General features: G+C 32.5%; 2 protein-coding genes across 3 annotated transcripts; one reads left to right on the top strand and one right to left on the bottom strand.

The window, feature by feature from the left end:
- Positions 1 to 2,499: 2,499 nt before the first annotated feature.
- Positions 2,500 to 15,348, top strand: LOC112017373 (embryogenesis-associated protein EMB8). Of its 2 annotated transcripts, XR_010631538.1 has the most exons (8): positions 2,500 to 2,902; positions 2,992 to 3,081; positions 4,948 to 5,009; positions 6,387 to 6,487; positions 11,362 to 11,451; positions 11,830 to 11,952; positions 12,242 to 12,318; positions 15,136 to 15,220. XR_010631538.1 is itself a non-coding variant. In XM_065779954.1 (7 exons), exons 1-7 carry the CDS (start codon positions 2,634 to 2,636, stop codon positions 15,286 to 15,288), a joined length of 888 nt encoding a protein of 295 aa, XP_065636026.1. In that variant the 5' UTR covers positions 2,500 to 2,633; the 3' UTR covers positions 15,289 to 15,348. The 2 variants fall into 2 exon arrangements, 1 of the variants encoding a protein (XP_065636026.1); XM_065779954.1 differs by lacking the exon at positions 12,242 to 12,318 and having other exon boundaries at positions 15,136 to 15,348.
- A 2,706-nt stretch (positions 15,349 to 18,054) lies between these two features.
- Positions 18,055 to 20,642, bottom strand: LOC136061562 (uncharacterized). Its single transcript, XM_065780341.1, has 6 exons — positions 20,631 to 20,642; positions 20,036 to 20,092; positions 19,826 to 19,956; positions 19,660 to 19,743; positions 18,914 to 18,983; positions 18,055 to 18,751 (listed from the first exon to the last, which is right to left on the bottom strand). Exons 1-6 carry the CDS (start codon positions 20,640 to 20,642, stop codon positions 18,278 to 18,280), a joined length of 828 nt encoding a protein of 275 aa, XP_065636413.1. The 3' UTR covers positions 18,055 to 18,277.
- Positions 20,643 to 27,558: the final 6,916 nt, after the last annotated feature.

Here is a 27,558-nt window from a genome sequence, read left to right as displayed (position 1 = left end):
AAAAAAATGTAAATCTCCTGGTTTATATCATTGATTATGTATATCATCTAAGCTTTGCAGATATAATTGATTATTTATCTCCTTTCTTTATAGAATGTTACATACTAAGATACTTAGCAACATTTTTTTATCTTCTCTCAACAGAATCGTTAATTATACATAATATAAATTATATTATTAGCGTAAGGAGATTTACAATTTTTTGACTGTAAGTGTCATTAATATTTTATTTTTTCCCCTTGGAAATACTTTATTGGCTTGGTATAATTTATGATGTTTGTATTGGAAAGTGCAAGTGTGTCATCTATATTTTATTATTTTTGCAATTTGCAACAACTTTACTGGTTTTAATTTCAGAGCCAAAAATCATCCAATTATCCGTGAAATTTGTATTTATTAGTGTAGGTGTATACTCCCACCAATAAAGTGGTTGCAAATTGCAAAATAAAACATAGACTATACACCTTATTACGATGATGATGATGATGATTATTATTTTCAGTTTTTCACTGCAAACGGTTGTTGAGCAAAGTAAATTGATGTATCCTATTCATACTTTCTTTACTTTATGCAATGCTCTACGATACCAATTGCTAAAGTCTAAACCCTTATTTTTAATATTAAATACAAATGCATTAATGAAGCCCCCACCGTGCCGTCAACTCCAAAACTTCACAAAATCGTATTTACTTCATTTTTGTCGTTATTTACTGCCATTAGCCCACTAGAAAAGTTATTATTTTATCTCTATTATCATTTTTTTTTTCAATACTCTCCATTCAAGATTCAACAACTTTTTTTTTTTTGAAAAAAAAGTCAATTCTAATCCTTAGGTGCATTTGGATATTTAAATAATGTTGTTATTTTCTTGGGTTTAAGTGTTTAACAATTAAAATAAAAAAATTATTTTGAACTTTCTATGAAATATGTTCTTTCAAAGCTATTTGACTATATATATATGATTTGGATATTGGATTATTTACATGAATGATGTGGTTTTCCCTCTTCCTTTTTTTTTTTTTTTTATTTGTAATAATTATAAAATATATTATTTATTTAATTAATAAACGTAGGATTCAACTAGTGATTGGTTGAACTAACCAATCCTTCAACTTGGTCAACCTCTGATTTAGTTTCGATAACTATGCTATTTCCTATATTGGCTGTGTCCCTTTGCATGTGATTTTGGTCAAGATTTGCATTTGGCTTTGATGGGTTTAAGAGTTTATTTATTTACTTTTATTAATTGTGATTTTTTGGACAAGATTTGCATCTAGTGTTGGTGTTGTTGATTTCCATCGGTTGTGTTGTTGGGTTTGATTTCTAAACTATTTGTCCGTATTGTTGGATAAAATGGAATTGTGAGAGAGGAAGAGAGAGTACCAGTCTTGTTGATTGTACACGGTCAGTTCTTGGGTTTTTATTTATAAAAGCTTAGTAATATAATTTATTTTCTTATTATTAATATTATTATTTTGAACTGGTAAGAAATATATTATAAGGAAAAATTAATAAACGCTCTAAGAACATTAATTTAAAAAATATTTTTAGAAACATTGTATATGAAAAAAAAATTTTGATTTTTTTGATAGTTTTTATATTTATTATGAATTGACAACTTTTATATTTATTATGAAAGCAGTATTAAAACTTTTTTAAAATTATCATTTTTTTTTTATTTTTGGTTAACAGGCATGATATTCAACAAGAAAGAGCTACAAACTGGCCACAGAGATAAAATTATCAATTAATAAATGTCATACGGGCGTTTATTAAAATGAACCTATATTATATATTATATAACTCCATAAGTACCTCAACCCTCTCTTCTTGGAATTCGAATCGAAGTCTCATATTTCTCCATCCATACATTTAAGGCATGGAAAAGAACCATTAAAAAAAAAAAAGGAACGGAAAGAAACCATCATATATATATATAAAGAAGAAGGCATGGAAAGGAACTGTTTGACTCAACTTAAACAATATGATAATAGGATTTTAATCCATGAAAGGCAAGCCGGAATGTACCAAATTGGGCCCCCACACTTGTATCTTGTCCATTGCCAACCAAATTATAGTAATTCTAGTCCCATATAAAAAGACAACTTATATTACAACTATCTCATTACAATAATTTTTTTTGAGAAACCGCCCCAGATCTCATTACAATAATTGTTATAAATGTTATTATCTTATTTAGCATATTGTAATGATTTTAAATGTTACTTTAATTGTTCAAATTTACTCACAATTTGTCATGAATAATTGTAACAAAAGTTGTTGTATTATTTTTATGTGATTCAATAATTTTTTTTTTTTTTGACTATTGATTCAATAATTTTTAAGATATTATCTTTACATCAAATATTAAGTGGTAAATGAGATCTAATTAAATTAACTGATAGATTCCCTTGTGATTTGATTTTTTTTTTTTTTTTTATAAACCTTGTGATTTGATAGCTAACTTGCTATAGTTAAGTATGATGGTTAACATCCACACCTATCATCAACGTCTCAATTTCTAACGTGGAAACTAACGCGCTGTCTCTGGCTATCTTCACCTATCCCCTCCTTCACCTTACTTACACCAATATTTGACAAATTTCCATTTCCATTTCCATTTGATTTTGGCGATGGATCGCTCCCAAGTAGAAATAGAAGAACAAGGCTTGGGCGCCAATCCGTACGGTTTATTGTTGAAGGCGCTAACATTAATACCGTCTTGGCACTACTTTTTGGCCTTTCTCATTCTCTCCCTCGTGTTTCTCTACAATTTCTTGGAATTCCATTTCCTCCAGGATTTGTTTTCCGGATTCAGAGGACATCCCGTTTGCTTTACTTACAACCCTTGCTCCGTCATCTACGACGCCGTCGTTTCCAAGTGCCGCGTTCTCCGTGGCCGGTCGGTACCAACTCTTTCTCCTTTCCCTTTTATTCAATTTGCTTCGGTCTTTCTCGGGAATTCAATGGAAATGGAATCAAACAATGCAGGTATTGTGCGACGCCATGGCTATCTAGCCCTCATCTACAGACTGTTTTTCTCAATTTCAATGGGAGGCCTCCTGTTTTTAGCTACAGAAGGTGCTCATCAACTCTTTTATTTTATGTTTTTGGTTCAGCTTTTTGTGGCATAAATTTTTTTGGGTTGAAAGTTTAAATTAAAAAAAAAAAAAAAATTTGATTGTTTTGTTAGGTACGGTTTTCGCGTTCTTTTTTAGTGTTTGCTTGTATAAGTATTGGACAAAACTGATCAATAAGATACTTTAGAATTAGAAGAATACATTGGGTCCCAGTTAATTCAACTGATAAGTCTCTTGTTAGTCGAACAAGAGATATGAAATCTGAGGTTCGAACCTGCCCTACTCCAAAAACAAATTAGTGTCTTGGCCTAATGATAGAGCAATTATTATGGAGCAGTTGCCATGTGTTTGAAATCCTATTGTATTCTTAAAAAATAATTAGAAGAATACATGTGGTCGACTCTAATTAGTTTTTTCCAAAGGATTTTGGGGCTACGGCTTGGTTGTTGTTGAACAAGGGAGGAGTTTATTATTAGTTCAAGTCAAAATATAAATGCATACTAATTAATGCACACTATAAAATTTGAACCCACCTTTTATTCTCTTATAAAAAAAGAAAAAAGAACCCACCTTTTCTTTTTGATGAATAAGAAAAATCTGTATAAATAAAGCTTCTCTATGCAAAGGAGCACAAAGAAGTCATAAAGACATTTTGGAACTGTTATGTGTACTTCGTCTCATTTTATATTTTGCAAACTTAAGAGAGATAAATCAATTGGTTCATTAGGTGTTAAAAACTTACTGCTGTGCAGATAGCACCCCAGGACTCAAATCAATAACAGTAAATAAACGGAAATTAAATAACAAGCACACTCTAAGAACACAAGAATTTACATGGTTCGGTAAACTGTCTACCTCCACGGAAACGACAGAGAAATTTCACTATAAAAAAATAAGGAGATATAATAGTACACAAGAACACTCTCAAGAAACTCAAATCCCAATACACTCTATCTCTCTCTCACCCACAAGACAAGAAAATACTATTCTTTTTCTTATGCGGCTGCTGCTAGGTTTTAGGACTTCTCTAATTTTGTCTCTTTTGTGCCGCACATCATAAAGCATGTGTGCGCGCGCACACATATATATATATATATATGTTACTTTATCAAGTCGGCTCTTGGGATTCCAAATGCAACTTGTATTCGGTTTAGATGACCGAGTTGGGCTTTGGAAATTCAAGCCACACAGCCCACATCAACACTTACCATCACTTGTAGATGAGAAACCTCTCATATGTCATTGTTTTCTATCATTCCTGAAATTCTTCTCATGCTCATCTTGAGACAGTACACTACATTGTTGATTTTTCACATTAGTAGTATGGGAACCCTGTTGCTTCCTTGATGCATTTTCTTCAATGAAATATTATCAATTTGTTTGTTTAGGTAGCTGAAATTATTCCAAGTACATTTTCTATGTTGCATCTGTAGTAGAAAGATGCGATGCTATTTGTTTCATTGATCAATTTGTGGTATGTTTTCTTTTGTGTAACCCCCTCCTTAACTTCTTCCCCCCCACCACCACCCCCCGCGGCATTTTTATAGCAATGTCTATTACACACATCCTTTTTCACACAAAGTTGTGTGTAATTTTTTTTTTTTTTAAAACCGAAATCGGCACTTGAAGTCACGATTTATGTTTTAAAAACTATTACACACAACTTTTTGTGCAATAGCTTGTGTGCACTAGTATTTCCCTTTTCTTTTGCTGGCTTTGGGTTAAAGTTTCCCTTTGTTTAAAAATCTTCAGGGTTTCACTTTTTGTTATATGATGTAAACATCACAATTGGTGTCTTGAATTTTGATCTGAGGTTTTATCTAACAAATATTCTCTCTCTCTCTCTCTCTCTCTCTCTCTCTCTCAGACAACTGTTTTATACTTCTGACGGTGGAACCATTGCTCTGGATTGGCTAATGAAATGTGATGGTAAGTATGAAACATTCAACTTTAAGTTTAGTGACTTTGATAGTTTGATTATCTATGTATATATATGCACATGTGCATGCATAGTAGGTTTGGTAGTTGTTGTCATGTGATTAAATGTCTCAAGTTGGGAAGCATATGCATAATTCCTTTTTATTCAGATTTTGCATCTCATTAACAATCTATCTTATGGAGAAAAAAACATATATTTTTTTTCTTTTCTTTATTTTAGATTACTTTACGTCTTCAGAATACAACCTGCTTTATTATTAATCTGTCCAGTCTTTTATGGTTCTCTTATTTGTGTATGTGTTTTAATATTTCATGATATTATTACCTGATACTGGGAGGTATTATTCTTTTTATTATTATTATCATTATAAATGTAGATCCTTATGTTCATACGTTTCTTGGGCAATGAATTCCATTTCCATCTTATATTTGGAAAGCCATTTGTTTGTGGACTGGTGCAAGAATTTCTAGCTATCATCTTTATCTTTTTTTTTTGGCTAGGTTTATATTATTAAGAGGTCGGGCCTTGGTGTGATGGCAAATGCCTTCCACCAAAAGTGACAAGTTGCAGGTTGGAGTTTGAGAATTAGCCTCTCCAACAAAAATTAGGGGTAAAATTGCATACCAATCACCTTTCCTAGACTCCACAAAAGTGGGTGCTTTGTGTATTGGGTACGACCTTCTAAGTTTATATTATTAACATGGTTGCAATTATTGCCAAATGGTGGTTCTTATTTTGAGCATTTGGACCCTTTAATCAATAAAAGTAATTATTATATAATTCCAATATAGTCAAAGCTTTTGATTCAGTGAATGATACAAATCTTTTGAATCAAGAGGTGCCAGAATGTTGCTAAATAATATTTAATAAATCTATATGATGATGCATGGACCATGGAGGTCTGTACTATAAGTTATAATAGTTACATTTCAGCATTACATCAATCTGTAATCTTTATATAGGTAAGGACATGTCAACTTTGAAATTTATACTGCATTTATTGAGTTCTCAGTTGCTTTGTGTGTCCCAACACCCCCCCCCCCCTGCGCCGCCCAAAAGATGAGATGTTTAGATGTTCAAAATTTACATTCTTTACACTCTTTCTTTCTATTGTTGATTTATGGATAATTGCTTGGTTATATTTTTAATTCTTATCTCTATTTTCTATCATTACTACAATTAACATATCCAAAGTAACTGGTACATTCTTGTCGACTTAGATAACTAGCTGTTAGGGCATGTTCACTTCTTTTCTTTTTTTTTTGGCAACATTCTGATCTTGTGTGGTGTTACAACACTCATGACTTACATTAATGATATGGTAAACCTTTATGGTTTTCTGATTCAGATATTGAATTATTTTACAGTTTCTGGAGGTGCTTTACACATGAATAGTTCTATTTCTAGAAATGAAACTACTCCTATCATGGTAGTGGTTCCTGGATTAACAAGTGATTCATCGTCAGCTGTAAGTTCTGTATTTACTCCTTCACTCTTGTTTGTAATTACGCACTCCAAGTGCTTACCATTGTTACTCTGGTCCTTTTAGTATAGGAATACAATTTTTCATATCAACTTGTTTGATTTGGTATGGTTCATATGGAATTACTGAATCAACATTAATTACAAGTTACAGTAGATGGATTATTGCATTGGAAACCAGTGAAGTTATTATTATGGGAGCTTGATATTTCTGCTGAAGTTTGGTGATCTTGGGTGATGAATCTTAGTACCCCACTATAAATTTCAGGTCACTATCTCAATTAGTGGAAAAACTCAAACCACTTGCTCAGTTTGTCAGGAGTTATAAATTTCAGGTCACTATCTCAATTAGTGGAAAAACTCAAACCACTTGCTCAGTTTGTCAGGAGTTAGTTAGACGTTGCACATGTAACACATTGAGCACATGTGGAAATTCATTCAAGCAGGTCTAATTAGTTAGTTGGTCATGAGCCAATAGGAGTGACGCATGTAATAGCCAATGAGAATGAGGCAAGAAGTGTATAAAAAAGGCGTTGTAATCATGTGAAGTCATATAATGAAGATTAAGGTATTGTTTCCTTCTTATTTCTCTAATTCTCTCTAAAGGCTCATTCTTTTGATTATCTCAAATTCTTATGGAGTTTGCATCTTAAAACATCAAAATAACCCTAAACTTAAGACATAATTGAAACTCCAATTATTTTGAAGTTCAAACACCCAAACCCTAGCACTCCTGATTCAAGAAACTACTTGAAACCTCAAGATTATCCTAACCCCAAACCAGTTTCCTATCATCCTACCTAAGTTTGATTACTTAGGATAATGTAGGTGTGATTACCTAGTATTTTATCTTTCTTTATTTCACTTTCTATTAGTTGTTTTAATACCAAATAGCCATCAAACATATTCAAGATCCAATATTTTCTTTACCTAAACCCATAAACATCAAACCTTATTCAAGAGCGCTTCAAGATCTCATCAATAAATCTAATTTAGTGTTGAATTCCTAAAGATCCTACATCAAAATTAGTATCAGAGCTTATTAAGGCTTCTGTCATACATCACACATCTGATTTTGGGGATTAAGTTTTTAAGACTTGATTGACAAGTAACTAGGAGACCAAGTTACTTGACTCACTTTAGTTTGGGCTTCTTTTAGTCATTAAATCAGGACAGTTTTTCAATAGTTGAAAGTTGTGAGTTTTTAAATGGAAAGAAAAGTAGCTAGTTTGCAAGTAAGTAGATACGTAGTTATGGAAGTTGATGGATAACTAGTATGTTTGGTAAATACCATTTAGTGGACCTAGTCATGGTGTGTAATCCTAGTATGTTTAGTGGATTGTATGTTAAAGATCACATTTAACTAAGCCTAATTAGGGAAATGGTCACATGTTTTCCCATACTTCAACCCAATAACACTTGCCTACAACTACTTCACTCCACATAACACCAAAGCCACATATTCAAGCTTATGAAAAACAATGCATTGAGGAAAACTTAGATCTCGTGTAGATCTGATATGAATTTGCCAAAGATGTCATCTTTCAAATTGAGAAGGATGCCCTTTGGAGGCAAGTGATAAGAGGTGAAATATGGATGTGTATGGGGGGCTGGTGTACCAGATCTGTTAATGGTCCATATAGTGTTGGTTTATGGAAAAATATCAGTCGGGGATGGCATTCTTTTTCACGCCATATTCTGTATGATATTGGTGATGGGTCTAGGGTGAAGTTTTGGCAAGACCATTGGTGTGGTGAGAGATCCCTTGCAGTTAGTTATCTTGACTTATTTAGATTTTGCAAAAATAAGTAGGCTAGTGCGGCTGCGCTTATGAAGTACACCTACGGCGTCCTCTTTTGGGATGTCAGTTTCCTTAGGAGTTTCCTTAGGGGTGTGCATGCACGGGAATTAGAGGCTAGAAAGCACCGACGCGGCTCCGGAGGAGCCGCACCCGCGTCGGACTTGCCGCAGACCGCGCGTCCGTGCCGCGTCGGGCCGCGTCCTGCCACGTGGAGCGCCGGACTCACGTCGACTCGGCTTCGACGAGCGCCGATTCGCGCCGAACCGGACCGATTCGCGCCGAATCGGATCGTCTTCTTCCTCTCTTTTTTTCGCGAGCCCAGCAAGAACAAAAAGAAAGAAAAAAAGGTATGAACTGGGAAGGGGAGTGACGGAAGAAACGAAGCTGAGGAGAAGAAAAAAAATGTAGAAAGGAAGAAACGCAGCTGAGGAGAAGAACGAAGAAGACAGAGATGTTTTTTAAAAGTTGTGGACGTGTGGTGTAGATTAGGCTTTGAAAAATGGAAGCCTGGGAAATAAAATAAAAAATAAAAAAAAGGTAAAATTGATATACTGAGGAGACCAAACTTAATGTGTTGTTGACTTGTTGGCACTGGGTGGCAGGTGAATGGAGAGAATAAAAATAAAAATATTAATTTTGTGGGTTTTATTTAATTTATGAATATTATATTTGAGTTATTATTTATTATTGTTCTTAAATTTAGTATATGTATATATAATGTGAAAAAATATACTTAGTAATATATTAAAAATATAAATAAAAATAATTTTAATAATTTTTTAATCGCCGAGTCCCGCCGCACCCGCACCCACCTTTTTTAAAAATTGCCGAGTCTCGCACCCATACCCGCACCCGCACCCGAGTCTCAAAACGCACCCGTGCTTCCTAGATTAGAAGCTATGTCAGATTTCTTGGATACCATATATGGTTTCTACAATAAGGGGGTTTGGTGAGGATAAGATGTGTTGGAAACCTAGTAGAGATATAAGGGGTTTAAAGTTAATGATTATTATAGAATTTTAGTGGGCTCTATTGACTTCTATTTTCCTTGGAAAAGTATTTGGAAATAGAAGATTCCTTCTCAAGTAACTTTCTTTATTTGGATTGCTGCTTTAGGGAAATGCTTGACGATTGACAATTTACAAAAAGAAAGATTTGGATATTGGATTGGTGTTACATGTGAAGTGTAATGGTGAATCAGTTGCCCATCTCTTTCTTCATTGTCCGGTTGCTATGGATTTGTGGGTTATGGTTTTGGGTTTATTTGGAGTAAGCTGGGTTATGCCACAATCCCTTTTTGGGTTCTTAGCGTGTTGGCAAGGCAAGTTTGGTCATCATTGAAATGTTTATATTTGATTAATTGTTCCCCATTGCTTAATGTGGTGTCTTTGGAGGGAGAGAAATAGTAGGTGTTTTGAGGATATTAAGAGATCCATACTAGACCTTAAGTTATTTTTCTTTAGAACTTTATTGGATTGGTTGGTTGTTATGCAAAACCAATCATTCCTTTTTTTTATTGATTTCCTTGATTCTTGTAATTTTTGTACTTGATTTGTTGACCCCCTGTATACTCCTTGTGTACTAGGGTGTTCCTTTTTTGATATCAATAAAACTTATTACTTCTTTAAAAAAAAAAAAAATTGACTCTTACAAAGGATTTAAGAAGAAGTTTCAATAATAAAATAAGAATAAAGTAAAGAAAAGGTAATAGGATTGAAGTTGGAGCATTCGAATATCAATTTCAATTTCTACACTAAAAGAGCTCAAGAAAAATTTTAGATATGAAAGTTCATAAAATAGATAAGAAAACACTACCAACAATGGACTACTGGGCTATGGGCTATACAGGGCCTTGTAAAATACGAAAAGCATAATAAATAAATCAAATAACATAGATAAATAAAAGAAATAGAGGGCCTTTTCTCCGTGGGCTTAACTTTTCCTACATCAGGAAAGCGTCAAAGTTTGTTGGGATCTGTTCTCAAATTATATCAAGTTTGTAGTTGGGGATGACATGCGGGTTTGATTCTGGCAAGATTTGTGGTTTTGGTGATTCTTTCTTTCTTTTTCTTTTTTGGGATAAGTACTAAATAATATCCTAAGTGCTAGAGGGGTATAACTCAAAGGACAAAACTTAGGTGTTGTTTCTTAGGTTCCCCTCTTTCAGTCATATGACTTTTTTCTTATGGGATGAAAGTGTATTTTTAGTTAAGTATAGCCACATGGCTGCATCTTAAGAGGGGAAACCTAAGTAACAACACCTAAGTACTATACTTAAATTTTGCCCCAACCCAAATGCAAGGAGTTAAAAAAAGGAGTGGTTCCAAGAAGAAAATGGAGAGGCAAAGGGGGAAGAAATGCAACATCAACTCATTAAGTTCAGAAACTCAATAAATTTTACATTTATATATATATATATATATATAGAGAGAGAGAGAGAGAGAGAGAGAGAGAATGCTAGTATTAATTACGAATGAGGTGGAAAGTAATAACATTTAATGGTATTTTTTCTAGCAGTTAGATCTCTTATAAATCTATGGTGTAAAAAATGTATAATTTTACAAGAGTTACACTAGGTGTAACTTAAATCCATCTCATATACACACACATATAAATCTAACAATGAGCCTAATGAGTGCAAATCAAGAGGATGATGAACTAAAAGCCAGTTTAAAAAAAAAGCCTTCTTTGGTTATTGGTAAGGAGGCTTCTGTTGCCTCATATTTGGACATATCAGAGGAGGGGTAGTTTGGTATTGGAACCCTATGTCTGTTTGGAAATTGAGATCATTTGCTAAATTTTCTGATTTGTATTCAATTTACCCATTGCAAAGAAAGTATCAAATATATCCCAAACAAATCTTCTAACCAAAATGAATGGTGAAAGTGAAGAAAGGATACTAATGCTTTTCTTCTTGTCAATAATTCGGGATTAAATCTACTTTGTCCTTAAATATGCTTGGTATTCTTTTTATTTCGAGCTTTCATCATGTTAAAGGAGTTTCTTTATATGAGGATTGTTTAATATTGTTTGACCTTGCTTTACAATTCCTATTGCAGTACTTAAAGCATCTTGCCTTCAATACAGCAAAACATGGCTGGAATGTAGTTATTAGCAATCACCGAGGGTTGGGTGGTGTTTCAATAACTGTGAGTTTTTCTTTTCTTCCCCCCCCCCCCCCAATCTGAAATCAGTGCCTTTTCTTTCTTTTTCTTTTTCTTTTTTTTTTTCTGTAAATATATAAATATAATTTTTGGGTTCTAAAATCTGCATACTCGGAGTTTACAAGTTGCTCTCTTCTGATGAAAGTGTTGCTCACCTTTAAAAAAGGAAACAGAGAAAGAGCATTTTTCATATATGCATTTTTTATGTATCTTTGATTCTGCATCAACTGACTCTCAGCTTGTCATATATTTTTCTGGTCACTGTCAACCTAGCTTTGAGAAGCTGATTGTTTCATTTTTACGTCTTTAAAAGCCTTTTACAATGTTTAACCTTATTTGCTTTTTCTATCACCATTTTTACAGTCTGATTGCTTTTATAATGCTGGATGGACGGAGGATGTACGTGTGGTTATTAATCATCTCCATAAAGAATACCCTAAGGCTCCTTTATTTGCTGTTGGAACTAGCATCGGTGCCAATATTCTGGTATCTTACTTGAATTTGCTATAATTATTTTAAGCTTATTTAAATATACACTATGAATGTTCCATTTGGAACCTTTTCTCTTTTTCTTTTTCTTTTTTTCCTGTAAAACTTAAAAGTATATTTAGATATTGTTAATTTAACATCTTAGAACAGTTTGATCAGGGTTGAGAGAAGCTAGTGTCATCAATTTTATTATTAATCTTCTCTAATTCATATTGAGGTCAAGTCCCTTGAGTTAAGGTTAGAGGGAGCATTGTCAAGAGGTGAGAGGGTGAGATGGTTTGTGCAGGCAGCGAGAAGTTAATTTCAATTGCCTCAGAGAAATTTAAAGAAGTCTTGGCATCATGCATTCAATTGTCTCTGGAGGTGAGAGGTGGGATGGTTTGTGCAGGCAGTGAGAAGCCAATTTCATTTTAATTTATTTTTAACTATCAGAGGCAATTATGTAATTTTCCGGTTTCTAGACATGGATTGTACTATTTGTTGTTTGGGTCTTATTTTGGGGTTTGATTATGTCATTGGGTTTTGTTTGTGAGTTTAGTTATTTAGTTTGGGCATGGTTATCAAAGCCCAAGGAGTCCAAGTCTATCAAGGTTATACAGATTTAGTCATCTATTTATATAAATGTAATGCTTTCTTTCAATGGAGTATATTTTCTAAATTTTTCAATAGTTATAAAGCTTTGTTAAGGTTTGTTTAAAGCTTCAAAGATGGACACAAACGGACACACATCTCAGTATTTACAAAGCTTTGTTAGGCTTTTTAATGTTTTAAATAGCTGATATTTTGAAGACTCTGAAAGGACAGTAATTGATGAAAATCTTTGTGTTGAGAAGAGTCTAAATGCTTCATCATTATACTTATTCCAAAAAAAAAATAAAACCAATAGCTTCAAATAGCAGAGTTCTGGCCAAGTATTTTGGTGGGAAGCTTCTACAAAATCCTAGTGATGTTGGCCAACTGGTTGAAGAGTGTTGTGGGAAAGCTAATTTTTAAATCACAAAATGCATTTGTGTACTGGGAGAGTGGGAGGTGCTTTCTATATTTGATTTTTAATAAATTTTCTTATTTACTTATGTAAAAAGAATAAATAAATAAATAAAATAAACATTTGAGGTTGGGAGGCAGATTTTAGATTCTGTGCTGATAGTGAACATATGTTTGGATAACAGAATACAAGGTAAGATTCCAGTGTTTAAACTGTACTCCTGAATTGCTTTCAGGCCAATTACTTTGGTGGAGAGCCTCTACAATATCTTTGTATTGTTGATTTTACTGTTGGAACAGTTTCATTTGGTATTTAACCTTTTTTTTTTTTTTTTTTTTTTTTTTGAGAATCCAGTTTGGCATATAACCTATATACTTAAACTGTACTCCTGAATTGTTGTAAAAAGTTTTCATTGATGCAAATTTTGTTACTTATCCTAAAAAAAATATTAATCTTCTCTTGACATGAGAATGTATAAACTTTTTTCCTCATTCTATTTTCAATCTCCTTTCCTGAGGCTTGCTGTCAACTCTTGCTTCATGTGTTAGCATTTGTATTACTTGATGCTTCTCGATTTGTCAATTTTTCTTTTCCATGTAGAGTTTTTGTCACATGCTTTTTCACTTTCTTATAGAAATAATTGTTACTTAATGTTTTTACGAAGTATTTCTCTGAAATTGGCACCTAGAAAGCACCGACGCGGCTCCGGAGGAGCCACACCCGCGTCGGACTCGCGGGACACGGCGACGCGGGAGGGACGCCGCAGACCGCGCGTCCGTGCCGCGTCGGGCCGCGTCCTGCCACGTGGAGCGCCGGACACGCGCCGACTCGGCTACGACGAGCGCCGATTCGCGCCGAACCAGACCGATTCGCGCCGAATCAGATCGTCTTCTTCCTCTTTTTTTTTCGCGAGCCCAGCAAGAACAAAAAAAAAAAAAAAAATGTATGAACTGGGAAGGGGAGTGACGGAAGAAACGAAGCAGAGGAAGACAAAAGAAGAAAAAAAAAATGTAGAAAGGAAGAAACGAAGCAGAGGAAGACGAAAGAAGAAAAAAAAAAATGTAGAAAGGAAGAAACGAAGCTGAGGAGAAGAAAAAAAATGTAGAAAGGAAGAAGAACGAAGAAGACAAAGAGATGTTTTTTAAAAGGTGTGGACGTGTGGTGTAGATTAGGCTTTGGAAAATGGAAGTCTTGGAAAATAAAATAAAAAATAAAAAAAAAGATAAAATTGATATTCTGAGAAGACCAAACTTAACGTGATGTTGACTTGTTGTCACTCAATGGCAGGTGAATGGAGAGAATAAAGATAAAAATATTAATTTTGTGGGTTTTATTTAATTTATGTATATTATATTTGAGTTATTATTTATTATTGCTCTTAAATTTAGTATATATATATATAATGTAAAAAAATATACTTAGTAATATATTAAAAATATAAATAAAAATAATTTTAATAATTTTTTAATCGCTGAGTCCCGCCGGACCCGCACCCATCTTTTTCAAAAATTGCCGAGTCCCGCACCTGCACCCGCACCCGAGTCTCAAAACGCACCCGTGCTTCCTAGATTGGCACTCACATTTGCTCTTGCTTTGTTCTCTTTTCTCTACTTCTGGAAGGTCCAAGATAGTGCTATATAATCAAAGTAGAAAAGGATCTCCTACTTTACTCTTCTACCAAGTTATTCTACACCCATTGCCTTGGCACTCCAGCTCTCTAGTGGGCCCTTTCTTTTGGTTAATTAGGTGGATGTTGGGTGCCTATGATCTTCCCTTGTCCTTAGGGGAGCATAATCTTTTTAGCAATACCTGTTCATTGAGAATCATAGTTGTTCTCTTCTTTTCTTACTTTATCAGTGAAATAAGAATGTACTACATTCTTGATTGGTCAGTTATACTTTTTGCAAGCTGAACTGCTTGCTACAATATGGAATTGAATTGCTTTTTATTTTATATAACAATTGAGTTTTGTCTATTAACCATTTTTTGTTGTTTTGATGAATTGTTTTAATTTCTTTATGTGGCACTGTCTTCTTAAAAGTTGCTAATATTGATTTGTAATAGACAACATGCTGCATAGCCACTCTTGGAAACTGTATACCATTGGAAGCATTAGTTTGTGAGCCAAATTTTATTATATACTTTTGACATTCTACTTCAAAGGTTAAATCCTTTAATTTGATACTTGTTTGCAGGTAAAATATCTTGGGGAGGATGGAGAGAATGTTCCTATTGCTGGTGCTGTAGCTATATGCTCTCCTTGGGACCTTTTGGTTAGTGTTTTACTTAAAATGACCGTCACTAACATTATTTTTACATTACAAGTGGTACCAATACTTTTATGTTAGAGATCTCTCATGTCTACACCATGTACTTGACAGTTGTCATGAATCAAACTCTTTTCCCTCTTCCATTGAGTAAAACTTGTACTGTTCTTCAGTTTTTTCCCTACTATAATCTCTCAACAGGTTATGCTTATATGTGACATACTTCCCTTTGCCCATCTCCACAATAATAAATAAAATGGCCAACAAGAACAATAGAGTAGAGTGCAATTGGTATGGAGTCTAAAGTTTTTCTTCTTTGTTTCCCTTTCCTCCTTTTGCGTGCGTGCGTCATGTAGGATCCTAGATGATGGCTTTAATGACTGCACATATTCTTGGAAGAAAAACATTCTAAGGTGTGCCAGCCACAGACTCAGTTATTGACAATTCAATCTTTAGGCTAACAATTTCAAACGTGTTACCGGATGTAAATGGAATTTTAAGTAGGGTCATTGGACAAGAGCACTTGTACTCTTAGGTATATATCAATCAAGAATCTTTCTGCAGCTAATTTATATGATGATGCTGGTTAGGAGGGAGGAACCTAGATCTGTTTATATGAAAAAGAAAAAAAGAAAAAGAAAGAAGCAACCTAGGATAATTAAGCATCCAATTTGATTCATAGTGGCAATCTTCAAGGAGCATTTCCAAATTGTCTGATGATGCTGGTTAGTAGCATGGAACCTAGGATAAGTAACCATCCAGTTTGATTAGTAGTGGCAATCTTCAAGGAGCATTTCCAAATTGTCTCCATGGCACCTATGTTGATTATGGTGTGATTACTACTTACCTAAAAGCTATGTAATTTAAACCATCAATAATGCTAACAGTAGTGGGTGAGTTACATAGCTTTATGTCTGAGGATGTAATATCCTCAGCTACAAAACATCTGGCTTTTAGTTAAAAGGCTTATATTTGAAAACTTTCCAGTAAAAAATCATACCATGGTTTGACCAGATGAGATGCATGGATTGAGGCAGATTCAAAAATGATTTACTTCTATGGATTTTAAGGAAACACACAACCTCATGTGGTAAATTGTATATCCCAAGCAAGAAAGACCACAGACTAAAATTTGGTTATTAGGGATAGCTTTTCTATCCATCTGTTTGATTGGTTTTTGTGTGTGTGGTTTTTTTTTTTAGTTTTTTTTTTTTTTTTTTTTTTTAAGGTGTATTGATTGGATTATTTCCTTAAAATTTCACTATAGGTTTCTTAAAACGCCATTATAGGGCTCCAGCATTTTTTTTTTTTTTTTTAAACTCGATTTTGAGCAAATCGAGTTACAAAAGATGGACATTTTCCTAATTAGTTTGGAAAGAGGGACAGAAGGCTATATAATTTGGGTGAAAATAGCATAGGCCAATTTTTGTCCGTGATTACAAGGTGAAACTTATTTGACATTTTCCTTTGGCTTTGGCTTTTTCTCTACTGGTTTTGAATATTCATTCTTACACGTTCATGAGTACGTATATGCTGAGATCTAGTGCCATTGCACGAGTAAGTAAAATTATTATATATATATATATATAAAAGAAAATGAAAAGAATATCCTTTCCTCCACAGGCAGTATAGTCATACATATAGAAATACTATTCTTTGAAAAGTAGGGGAAACCTCTATTCCCCCACGAGGATTTATTTGGTATAATTAGGACGTCAAGCTTATCTTTCTCTGCTTTGATCCTTATGTCGAAAATGTCATTTTCTTACCAAAATATTTTGTCCATAATCTACCTGCTACAGTGGATTAATAAATTTGTGAGATACTGCATGAGTCATCTTTCCTGGTGCAAGTCATATCATGCCGACTCAATGTCAAAGCCTATTTTGGCCAGCATCTTTCTAAAGGGATGCTTGATGGAAACTTCTTTGTTATTTTTTTTTCTTTTTTTTTTTTCCGATATTTAATAGTTGGAAGTGGGAAAATTTGAACTCTAGACATCTTTGTTAAAAATAGCAAGAGATGCTAGTTGAGCCTTAAGGCTCTCGGCCTTTTTCCATTCTTAAACATGTTTTTATTTGTTGGTTTTCAAAAACAGATTGACCCTTAGACTGATTCAGTAGGGGTACAATTAATAGAGATTCTGCTTGTGTTTACTTTGTTTGGAAAGTAGAAATTACTTGTTTTTTTTAGAGTTCTTTTTCTAAGAGAGTGAAGGGTGTAGTGACTCATTGTCTGATCAATAGAATTGGAATGAAATTGTTAAGTGTGTCTCATGAAGCTGACAGTGAAGAGTCTCAAAGTTTTTATCTGTATTGGGGGACTGCACTATTCCACATTTGGATATGGAGAAATCCAAAGATGTATAAAGAGGGGGGTGGCAATTTAGGGGCTTAGGAGAGTATTGTCAAAGCCATTGGTAGGAGGTTAAAACTCGAGTAAAAGCTAAAGGCAATTTCATTCATTGATCAAAAGCTTTATGCTGCAGCCGGGGTATTCAACTTTTTGTATTTAATAAAAAGCCTTTGAAAATGCAATTGGGGTGCTCTGTATTTGTTCTCCGGTTATAGAGTTGGCTACAACCTATTATAACCGGGCGTCAAAACTAATTGAGGACTAAAAATGGTTGTGTTCATTTTGGTCTTACAAAGTGAATACCAAATGCTGCATGATAGCCACCTTCCAAATGAAAAGTTATTGTTGAGCCCTCTTAGCATAGTTGCAAAAGGTTCAAAAGTAGGCGAGGACGCATGGTGTTGCTCTTCTTCTCCGCAAGTTTCATTCAAAGATTTTAAAATTCTAATTTAATGCCTTAAATTGTACAAGCCCTCAAGAACCATATAAAAGTATCATAAAAGTTCACATAAATTATTTTATTCGCTTGAAAAAACTAAGTTCCAAGGAAAAAAAAGTTTGATTGTTCTGTTCATTGTCCAGCCTCTTCACTCACTGGGATTGATTGAGGAATCATTGAGAATTCATAGACAATTAGTATGGAAATGTAACTTGGTAGGATAATGCCAATTTCAGAATTACAACAAATGATAAAAACATGTACAAAATACAACGATCATTTAACAGAATGTTTTCTGAAAAAAGCAGCAGGTAAGACATATCTGAGCTTCTTTTTAAAGACAATGCTGACAGCTGAGCCTACCAATGGCCAACTTGTTATAATGGCAATGTAAGCAAGCAACCATATGGAACACCTATTCTGTCGAGATAGCAGATCTAAGCATCTTCGGATAGGAGAAATTACATCAAGTGGCTTGGCATCCTGGATACTAGTGGCATGTTTGGTGGTGTCTGCTATGACCGGGAAAGAATCCTTTGCTTTTGTGGAGCACTCATCTTGTTTTGCATCAGAAACCATTTTATCATCTTTTTCATAATGAATGTTCTGCAGTTCAGATATTTCCTCTATTGAGTCATCTTTATTTTGCTCATTGCACATTGCAGCCACCATTCCATCTTCTGCGATATTTACATATGGACCCTGATCAATTGTGGAGTCCAATGCTGAATGTGGACCAGAATTCTGCATCTGCATGCACATAAGAATAAAGAGAATTAATGAGCATATATGGCCAGTAAATCGCATGTGGAAGAAAGAGAACTTATTTTGATGAATTCTTGAAGATTATGTGCCTTAATACCAGTAGTTTTTTAATAAAAAAAATTAAGGATAATCCAACAAAGATTTCACCTCCTTTTGTACATGCATATATGGGCTAGAGTGTAGAACATCAAGAAATTCCACAGTTGCTCTTACCCACCTGTAAGAAAAATTAGCAAACAATTTAGTTAAAAAAATCCATACCCATTCCGGCTGCTTGGAGAATGACATTGGAAAAAACCATCAAAAGTTTGATGCGACAACAATCACACAAAAAATTAACTATCTACGCATGTGATTGAAATCACATTACAACAGACCACCTAGACTCTCCCTAATATACAACACAACCTACATCATCATGCAAACCCTACCAAATAAATATGGCAAAAAAAAGGTTTGCCTACAGGCTTGGAGCAATGAAAAATTCTGAACACCTAAACTAAACATAGTCAAAGCTAGTGGTTTTGTGTAGGCAACCTAAATATACACCTAAGCTGTTTTGAGATGATACTGATCATATTTTAAGGTAAGTAAACTGAATCTTTTGAACAATAATGGGGCCAGTTCAAGATGCTTTGGACCCATAAAACCTTCATGCACACCATCGCACCTAGTGAAGCAACCCATTTGACATCAGGACCAATCTCTTATCACAAATGACAATCTGAGCTTTATGAGGCTCAAAAAATTATCATGTGGACTATTAATATACAATATCATGTGAACTGCTACCATACAATAACAAGTGGACTGCTACTATACTATTGGATATTAGCTAAATGTTCTGAAATATATTAATGTAATATCCTAGTAACATCAATAAAAATAATTACCAGAGGCCAGATGCAGTTATTCCTTCAAAGAATCCAAGATGTCCTCCATGCTTTGTGGTAGCCAACACAATATTTTTATTTGCCCTGTTAAAGACTAAGTTTTAGAACAAGGCTATAGAATGACAGTATAATAAAGCACTCAGAGACACAACAAAAGCACATTCACCTGCATTCATCCCAAGGGATAGCTTCCCTTGTACAGACTGGATCATCCAAAGCACTGATACAGAGTAGTGGTATTGACACATTTCCCACATAACTAGCACTACTACAGCGCCTGTAGTATGTATCCACAGTCTGAGAAAGAAAGGTGATTCTTTCAGTCATAAAAGAAAGTAAACAAGAAAAGATAGGTGATTATGTCAGGCCAAAGTACCTCAAATTTTCCAACAAGGCAGGTCGCATGGCAGTCAAAATCTCGAACAGAACGTGACTTTTAATGCACAAGAGATCACCCAATAAAGAAGCATTAGTTGAAACAGGATACATAACAGGTATATGCAAGACAGAACATTTAATGCCTAACTACAGNTTATATATATATATATATATATGGGTTATATTCAACACACACCATGTGTATGGGGGGCTTAGGTTCAAGTTACATCTAGTGTAATTTTTATCAATGTTAACCATTTAATAAATTTCTATTGGATTTGGATGTATCTTTTGACAAATTCACTATTAGATTGCATTGTCTCTTTAAACTCTCCATGTGCAAAATATCAAGATGATCAAAGATCAATAACTATCTGATCTATTTAAAATTTAAATTTAACATTTTATTGCACTTTAAATTATGCATAAAATATGAGTTAAAAATAGAATAGTAAATAACATCCTATTAATATAAAATTTGGCGTGTGTTAACAATAACACAACAAAGAATACATATAAATTCAATGATGGGAGTCTGAAAATATTAATCCAATAAAAATTAATTAAGTGGGGTAACATAAATAAAAAGTTACAGCGGGTTTCATTTGAACCGGACCCTAACTAGTTTGTTGAGGATCCATAGCCAACCCCAAATTTTGGGACTAAGGCTTTTGCTATTGTTGTAGGTTTCACTTGAACCAGACCCTGTCTATATATGCCTGTGGGTGGATGTCTAAAGTAAAAAACTCTAGAGTTTACCATCCAAACCCAACTGCTTAGATTTTGTAGTGCATACACAATAAATAGTCAGCACAGACGTACAATTCTGCATAACCTTGAAGGCCAATAGTAAGAGCTCTATCGTAAAGCTTTTGCACCAGCCTGCGGCATATAAATCTGTCACCAATCTATAAAGGAGGGAAAAGGATATAGCATCGAGTTAGTTAAGAAAGAATTAACTGACAAAATTAAATATATAATTTCAAGTTCTTCGTCAAAGTCATTGACTGCAAATTTTACTGTAGATAATTTGACCAAATCTTATAGTGGCGTTTTTGGACTCGACCTCCATGAACTTGAGTTATAGGTAATTTTTTTTTTTTTTTTTTTTTAATTTATAACTCGAGTTCACCTATAACTCGAGTTTATGGAGATCAAGTTACAAAATGCCACTATAAGTCCTTAAAACGTCACTATAGGCTTCTTAAAAATGCTACTATAGGGCATAACTCGATTTTGAGCAAATCAAGTTTTAAAAGAGGAACATTTCCTTAATTAGTTTGGGAATGGGGTAGAAGGCTATATAATTTGCGCGATAAGGACATTGGCCAATTTTGTCCTTGTAATCACAGCCTTTCTTATAAATTAAGATAATAATTGATACTTCTCTCTATAAACACACTTTGTATGACACAACTGTATAGGTATAAAAGTCACATTTATTCCTCCTGCTTACATATGATTGTATTTATTGAAAAAATATATATATTTACCAGAATATAAAATCTTACATGATATTGCTACATGAAAAGAAATAGAGGTTAAGTGAAGTTCGAATGCAGGTGATGACAGGGAACCTAGCTGTTCGACCCAATTGATCTTTGACCTATGACTTTGTGTACCTTTAACCTTTTTTCAGTATTTTTTAAAAAAAAAAAAATTATGGTACGTAGCAAATACTAAAAGTAATATTTGTATCTTCTACAAAACCAAAATTGTATTTCTATTCTTTTTTTCTTTATTGACCAATGATTCCTAATTGACTTGAAGAATTCAAAATGAAATGTAATCTAGAATTTATGATGTAATGTTTTCAATAAGTGGGGACAAAATTCGCCTTTGCCCTTTTCGGGCAAAATAAATAGCATTCTACCTCATTTTCCAAACTAATTAGAGAAATGTCCGTATTTTGAAACTCGACTTACTCAAAATTGAGTAAAAAAAAAAAAAAAATTTTGGAGCCCTATAGTGATGTTTTAAGGACCTATAGTGACGTTTTAAGGACCTATAGTGGCGTTTTGTAACTCAAGCTCTATAAAATTGAGTTATATACAATTTGAGCTCGAGTTACAAAACGACACTATAAGTCCTTAAAACATCACTATAAGTCCTTAAAAACGTCACTATAGGGTTTAACTCGATTTAGAAAAAATCGAGTTTTAAAAGAGGAAAATTTTCTTAATTAGTTTGGAAAATGGGGCAAAATACTACTTATTTTGCCCAAAAATGGCAAAGGCCAATTTTGTCCCAATAAGTAGTTATGATCCCCAAATCAAAATAATTGAAAAATAGGATATCAAAATGAAGATTGCATAACTTTTTATATATATAACCTATGCGGGTCTCGGAGAGATAATGGTAGGTAGTGTTAGCTTCAACCTTTTCAAGTTCGGGAATCAGCCTCTATAATAAATTGGAGGTAAAACTGTTTATACAATCTCTCCGGTCCTATAAAAGTAGGAAATTGTGTACTAAGTATGACCTTTTTTTTTTTTTTTTTTAATTATGTTGGCATGCGGGCTGCAATATTGCCCCCAGTTGTGGTATCATGAGTAGAAAATTTTCACTTTTTTCAAGAAAACAAATTACCACCTACACATGTTTGGCGGATCATGTCGAGTATAAGACATTATATAGGATGAAATATAGTTGGCAAACATAAATCTGCGTATATAGGGTATCTCTGAAGTTGCCAAATGCCTGTGTTATAGTGCATGGGGCAGCATCAGCTTGATTACAGCTATTATAAAATACACTAAATTAATTGTGCTGTGTTATTAGGCAAAGATCGAATCATTAAACCAGCAACATGTCCTCCATAAACAGAACAATCTAGGAGAAATTTAGCATTTCGATAGCTCCATGTTTCATGTGATTTTTGAACAGAGCAAATGCTCCTATACATTAATTATGAACTAAGTCCAACTGATACCTTAATGTAAAAACTTCCAACTTAATTATTAGTATTCCATAAGGTCAATGCTAAAAAGGCTGGATTTTTTCTTAGTGGACAATTTCCTCAAAAAAGGGGTTTAATTAATTTCATCTACACTTAAACCGATATGATATCTAATTAAGAAATTCAACGTTCAAATACTTAATATATTTAAATCCATAAAATAATTTACAATTCTTTCCAACAAATTATTAATTATTTTTAAACTAAATAAATCGTGAGAGCAAAAGCTCAATCTATTATTATATTTAATGTAGATAAACCAGTTAATCAATAACATAAAAAAAAAATATATATATATATATATATATATATATATATATTTGTCAACCAATAATACTAAAATAAATAGAACTCATTTCAAAATTTAATGTTTATAATAATTTTTAACTTACTTCCAAAATTGTAAAATAGATGCCAAATTACTTTTAGAGCATCTCTTTCTTCTTTCTCATTTTTTCGTCCTTTTCTTTTCTCTACTAATTCTCTTTTTCTCTTCCAGCGGTTGGAAAAGAGTAAAGGTTTAGGTTAAGTAGATTTTCGTTTTTTGTTTTCTAATTATAAAATTTTTTTTTTCTATTTCAACTTATTTAAATGCATAGGCTTTTAAAATTAAAAAGGATCTTTAATTTTTTAACAAAGCTCTCATAATTGATCCTATAAAATTGTTTTTAGTAGGTGTATTTAAAAAATAATAATAATAATATTTTGAACTCTCCAATGTTTTACGTATAATCCAAATCTTTTACAAACGTAAGTAAGTGCATTAACGCCCCCACTCCCACAGCATCAATCAAACAATTGGTTTAACTCAATTAAAAATTCACCCAAATTTTTCTAAAAAAATAAATAAATTAAAATATCATTTTACTGTGATATAACCTAAAGCAAGAAGTGGCACCTAGCAATCAAGAGAATGCATTAAAAGAAGTAATAAAAAAAATTGAAAACAATGAGACAAAATTAGTGGGAAACCATGGAAGGAAACGTGAATATACTAATGCCTTCATGAGTAGTGTTTGTTTCCAAATAAACTCTAAGAGGTCATTGCTCCACATCTTTTTGTATATATAAATAATTGTTCCCAATAAGTAAAAACTATTATTTACCAGCATAATTCATGTTTCATGTAAAAATCGATCGGGACCAGGTACATTGTAATTGTGACATATAAACTTTTTTTTTTTTTTTTGAGCAAAAGATAAGCGAATTGTTACATATAAACTAATTAACCAATTATAAAGAGCAGACGTCATAGGTTGAAACACTCTCTAAAATATATGTGTGTGTATATATATATATATATATATTCTCTAAAAGACATCAAATCAATCAATATATATATATACATAAAAGTAGAGACCTCATGTGAGAGTGCATGAGGTTCTGCCACATGACACTCTAATATTGCATTTAACCTGTTTTACCTTTTTCCATTAAGTTTTTTTTTACTGTTATCCAATAAATCATAGTACCTTATGTTTACTATTATATAAATTTAACATTTTTTACCTCTTTTTATTAAGTTTTTTTTTTTTTCACTATTACCCAATAAATCATAGTAACTTATTTTTACTATTATATAAATTTAGTATTTTTTGCCTCTTTTTATTAATTTTTTTTTTACTGTTACCAAATAGATCATGGTAACTTATTTTTACTATTATATTGATATAAGTTGTTCTTGACAATTAGACCAATTAGACCAAAAGTTATTCACTATAAAATGAATTACCTTTTAAAAGTAGACTAAATCTTATGAAAAACTCAGGTCCAGTTCTTACCTTACATATTATGACCCAAGTTTGATCATTCCCACGTGTAAATCAAAGCAAAAACTTTTACCCTCTTACAAACTCTCTTCTTCCTCCCCCACGTATAGATGATACTCTTAGAAAATCTCATTCTCATGAAATATCTCTTTGTTTTTCCCCAATTTCAATTCAATATGCTTTAATAATATTCTACGCAATTTATGCAAACAAATTCTCTGTCATCGACCAGTGCAACAAATATATATATAAATCTTGATATCCCTCAGGTTGCTGAAATAATTGACAAGTGCATATTTCTAAAATTTATAATAACAAAAAAATCTAATAAATAGCATATACTATCTCACCAAAAATTCAATGATAGAAATGGTCAAAAACATGATCTTATACAAGAAATATCAAAAATACATGCAAAACAATTTTTATAGGAGGATTTATCTTTAAATAATATGAAGATAATAGTAAAGATAAAATGCATTGAATGAGATCCTACAAAACAGGTTTGTTAATTACTTCAAATTATACTCATCATTTATGTAAAAAAATAATAATAATACGTCATATTATTTACATTAAAAAAAATAATACATATCAATTTCAAAGTTCATTACAAGATGTGAACCGCTAGGGTATTGCAATAATAAGCAACATTGATACAACAATGGGTTAATATTACATTTTGTGCATACTTTGTGAAAGGAATGTCAAATTACAAGCAAGATCATTTTGGTGTGCAAAATGTAAAACAAAAATAAATCTTTCTATCTCAAAGTTAGAGGCACTCACATTAACTACACACTCTCCAAATATTTATAATATATTTATCTCACTATAATTACTATATATATACAATTGCAAACTACTTCAGATACAAGATTCAAATTGAAGTTTTTAATGCAACTAACAAAACAAAGTTTGTGATATTTGATCGAGATGCTGAGAAAATCCTAAATAAATCTACAAGATCGAGATCTTGCTGAAAAATATACTAAGGTACAACTTATTTAAATTATTGTAAAAATATTGATATTAGAGAAGAAATCTCACGTGATTTGAAAAAAAAAATAAGGAAAAAAATGGATTTCTCTACTTCATTTGAATGAATTCAATCTAAAAGATGGTTTTCAAAATTACATAGTTGCTAAGATTTTTGATGTGCCTTCAAATGATAAAAAGGTATGGAAGAAAAAAAAAAACACAATTCAACATACTATATTAATTCTTTTTACTGCACTATTCCAAAATTTACAAAAATAAAAAATTTACAAAAAAATTGTCACATCATTGAAATTTAATATAAATGCAAATACCTATGAAAAATCTTAGCAACAAAGTCTAAATTTTGTAAGATCTAATCAAGAATCTCTTGGTGTTAATTCATTAGTAATTAACACAAATGATGCAACAAAAGGAAAAAAATGATGAAAGCTCAAAAATTGAACAAATATTGACGGACTAAATTTCAAATGTTGAAGATAGAGAAACTGATAATGACAACAAGAGTCACCATACCGCAATAACAAAGCATTGAAAAAAAAATCGTAATGAAGCTTTTTATTACATCACATAATAAAAATCAATAATATAGAATGAATTAATATTTTTTATCAACTTTTATTATACAATATTACTCCAAGTTGTTTTCATTATTGCTTATTACTTGAACAAAATAATTATAATAGATATATTGTGCAATTTATAATTGTTACTTTTTATGATGAACTCATTACTAAAAAAGTTTTATAACAAATATGCTATAATATGTGTATAATATTTTCCAAAAAAAATTTACATACTACCTCCGTCCTTTTTTTTTTTTTTTTTTTTGTCCTCTATTCCATTTTGAGATATCCCAAAATATTGTCCTATTTCTAAAAATAAAAGTCATTAATTTACTAATGTTCCTATTATACCCCTATTAATTTACTAATTCAATTTTTTGATAAATTTTTTTAAGGGTTGTTTTGGAAATTTATACATTTTTAAAGATAGACAAGACAATAAATGATATTTCCTTAAAAAGTTTGACTTTTCAAACAGGACAAAAAAAAAAAAAAAAAAAAAAGGGATAGAGGGAGTAAAACATTACGACATTATTCGTACATCGCATGGAAAACTTACTAGTTCTAATTAATGGCAGTCCATCCATTCAAAGTTAAGTTTCTATGCTCTTATCCAATAGACTTTGTACACACACATTCCTATTGGGTTACAATAATGGAAATTTGAAATTTTAGGTCAAAGCAATTAATTAAGAATTTTTGTGCAAGAATTATTGACCTTATATATGAAGCCACAATTCATTGTAAGAAACTATGTAGGATAAGTAGTACATAGACTATACCATATTTATGTCAAAATATATGTCTCTTCCATTTAAGCTGATATATCCTTGTTGATACAAAGCATCAATTATTGGACCCGACAAAAATATGATCAAATTTATTAGACTGAAAAAGGTCAGTAATTCTCTCCAGTTTAAAACATGGAACTCCCTTACAAAACACAGTCAGATGAATACTAAGACAAGGTCTAGGATAAAAAAATGAGGACTAGTATTTGTTGGGACATCTAGAAGGATATAGAATGAAGACAATTCTTCAAGGACGGTAGGTTGATTCCCCATTTTTCTTGCTATTTTTTGTCGAATGTGCATGGCATCTTCTAAGCCTTCCGAAATTACCAAAGGACCAAAAAACAAACCCTTTCATAGATTTCAAAAGCAGCCCAATATAATAATGGAAAGAATATCATTTTGTTTCTTGACTAAACACTGATTTTGAAGAATCA

The sequence above is a fragment of the Quercus suber genome, unplaced genomic scaffold, assembly GCF_002906115.3.
Source record: "Quercus suber isolate HL8 unplaced genomic scaffold, Cork oak 2.0 scaffold_13, whole genome shotgun sequence".
NCBI lineage: Eukaryota > Viridiplantae > Streptophyta > Magnoliopsida > Fagales > Fagaceae > Quercus > Quercus suber.
This window is presented reverse-complemented; position numbering and strand designations above follow the sequence as displayed.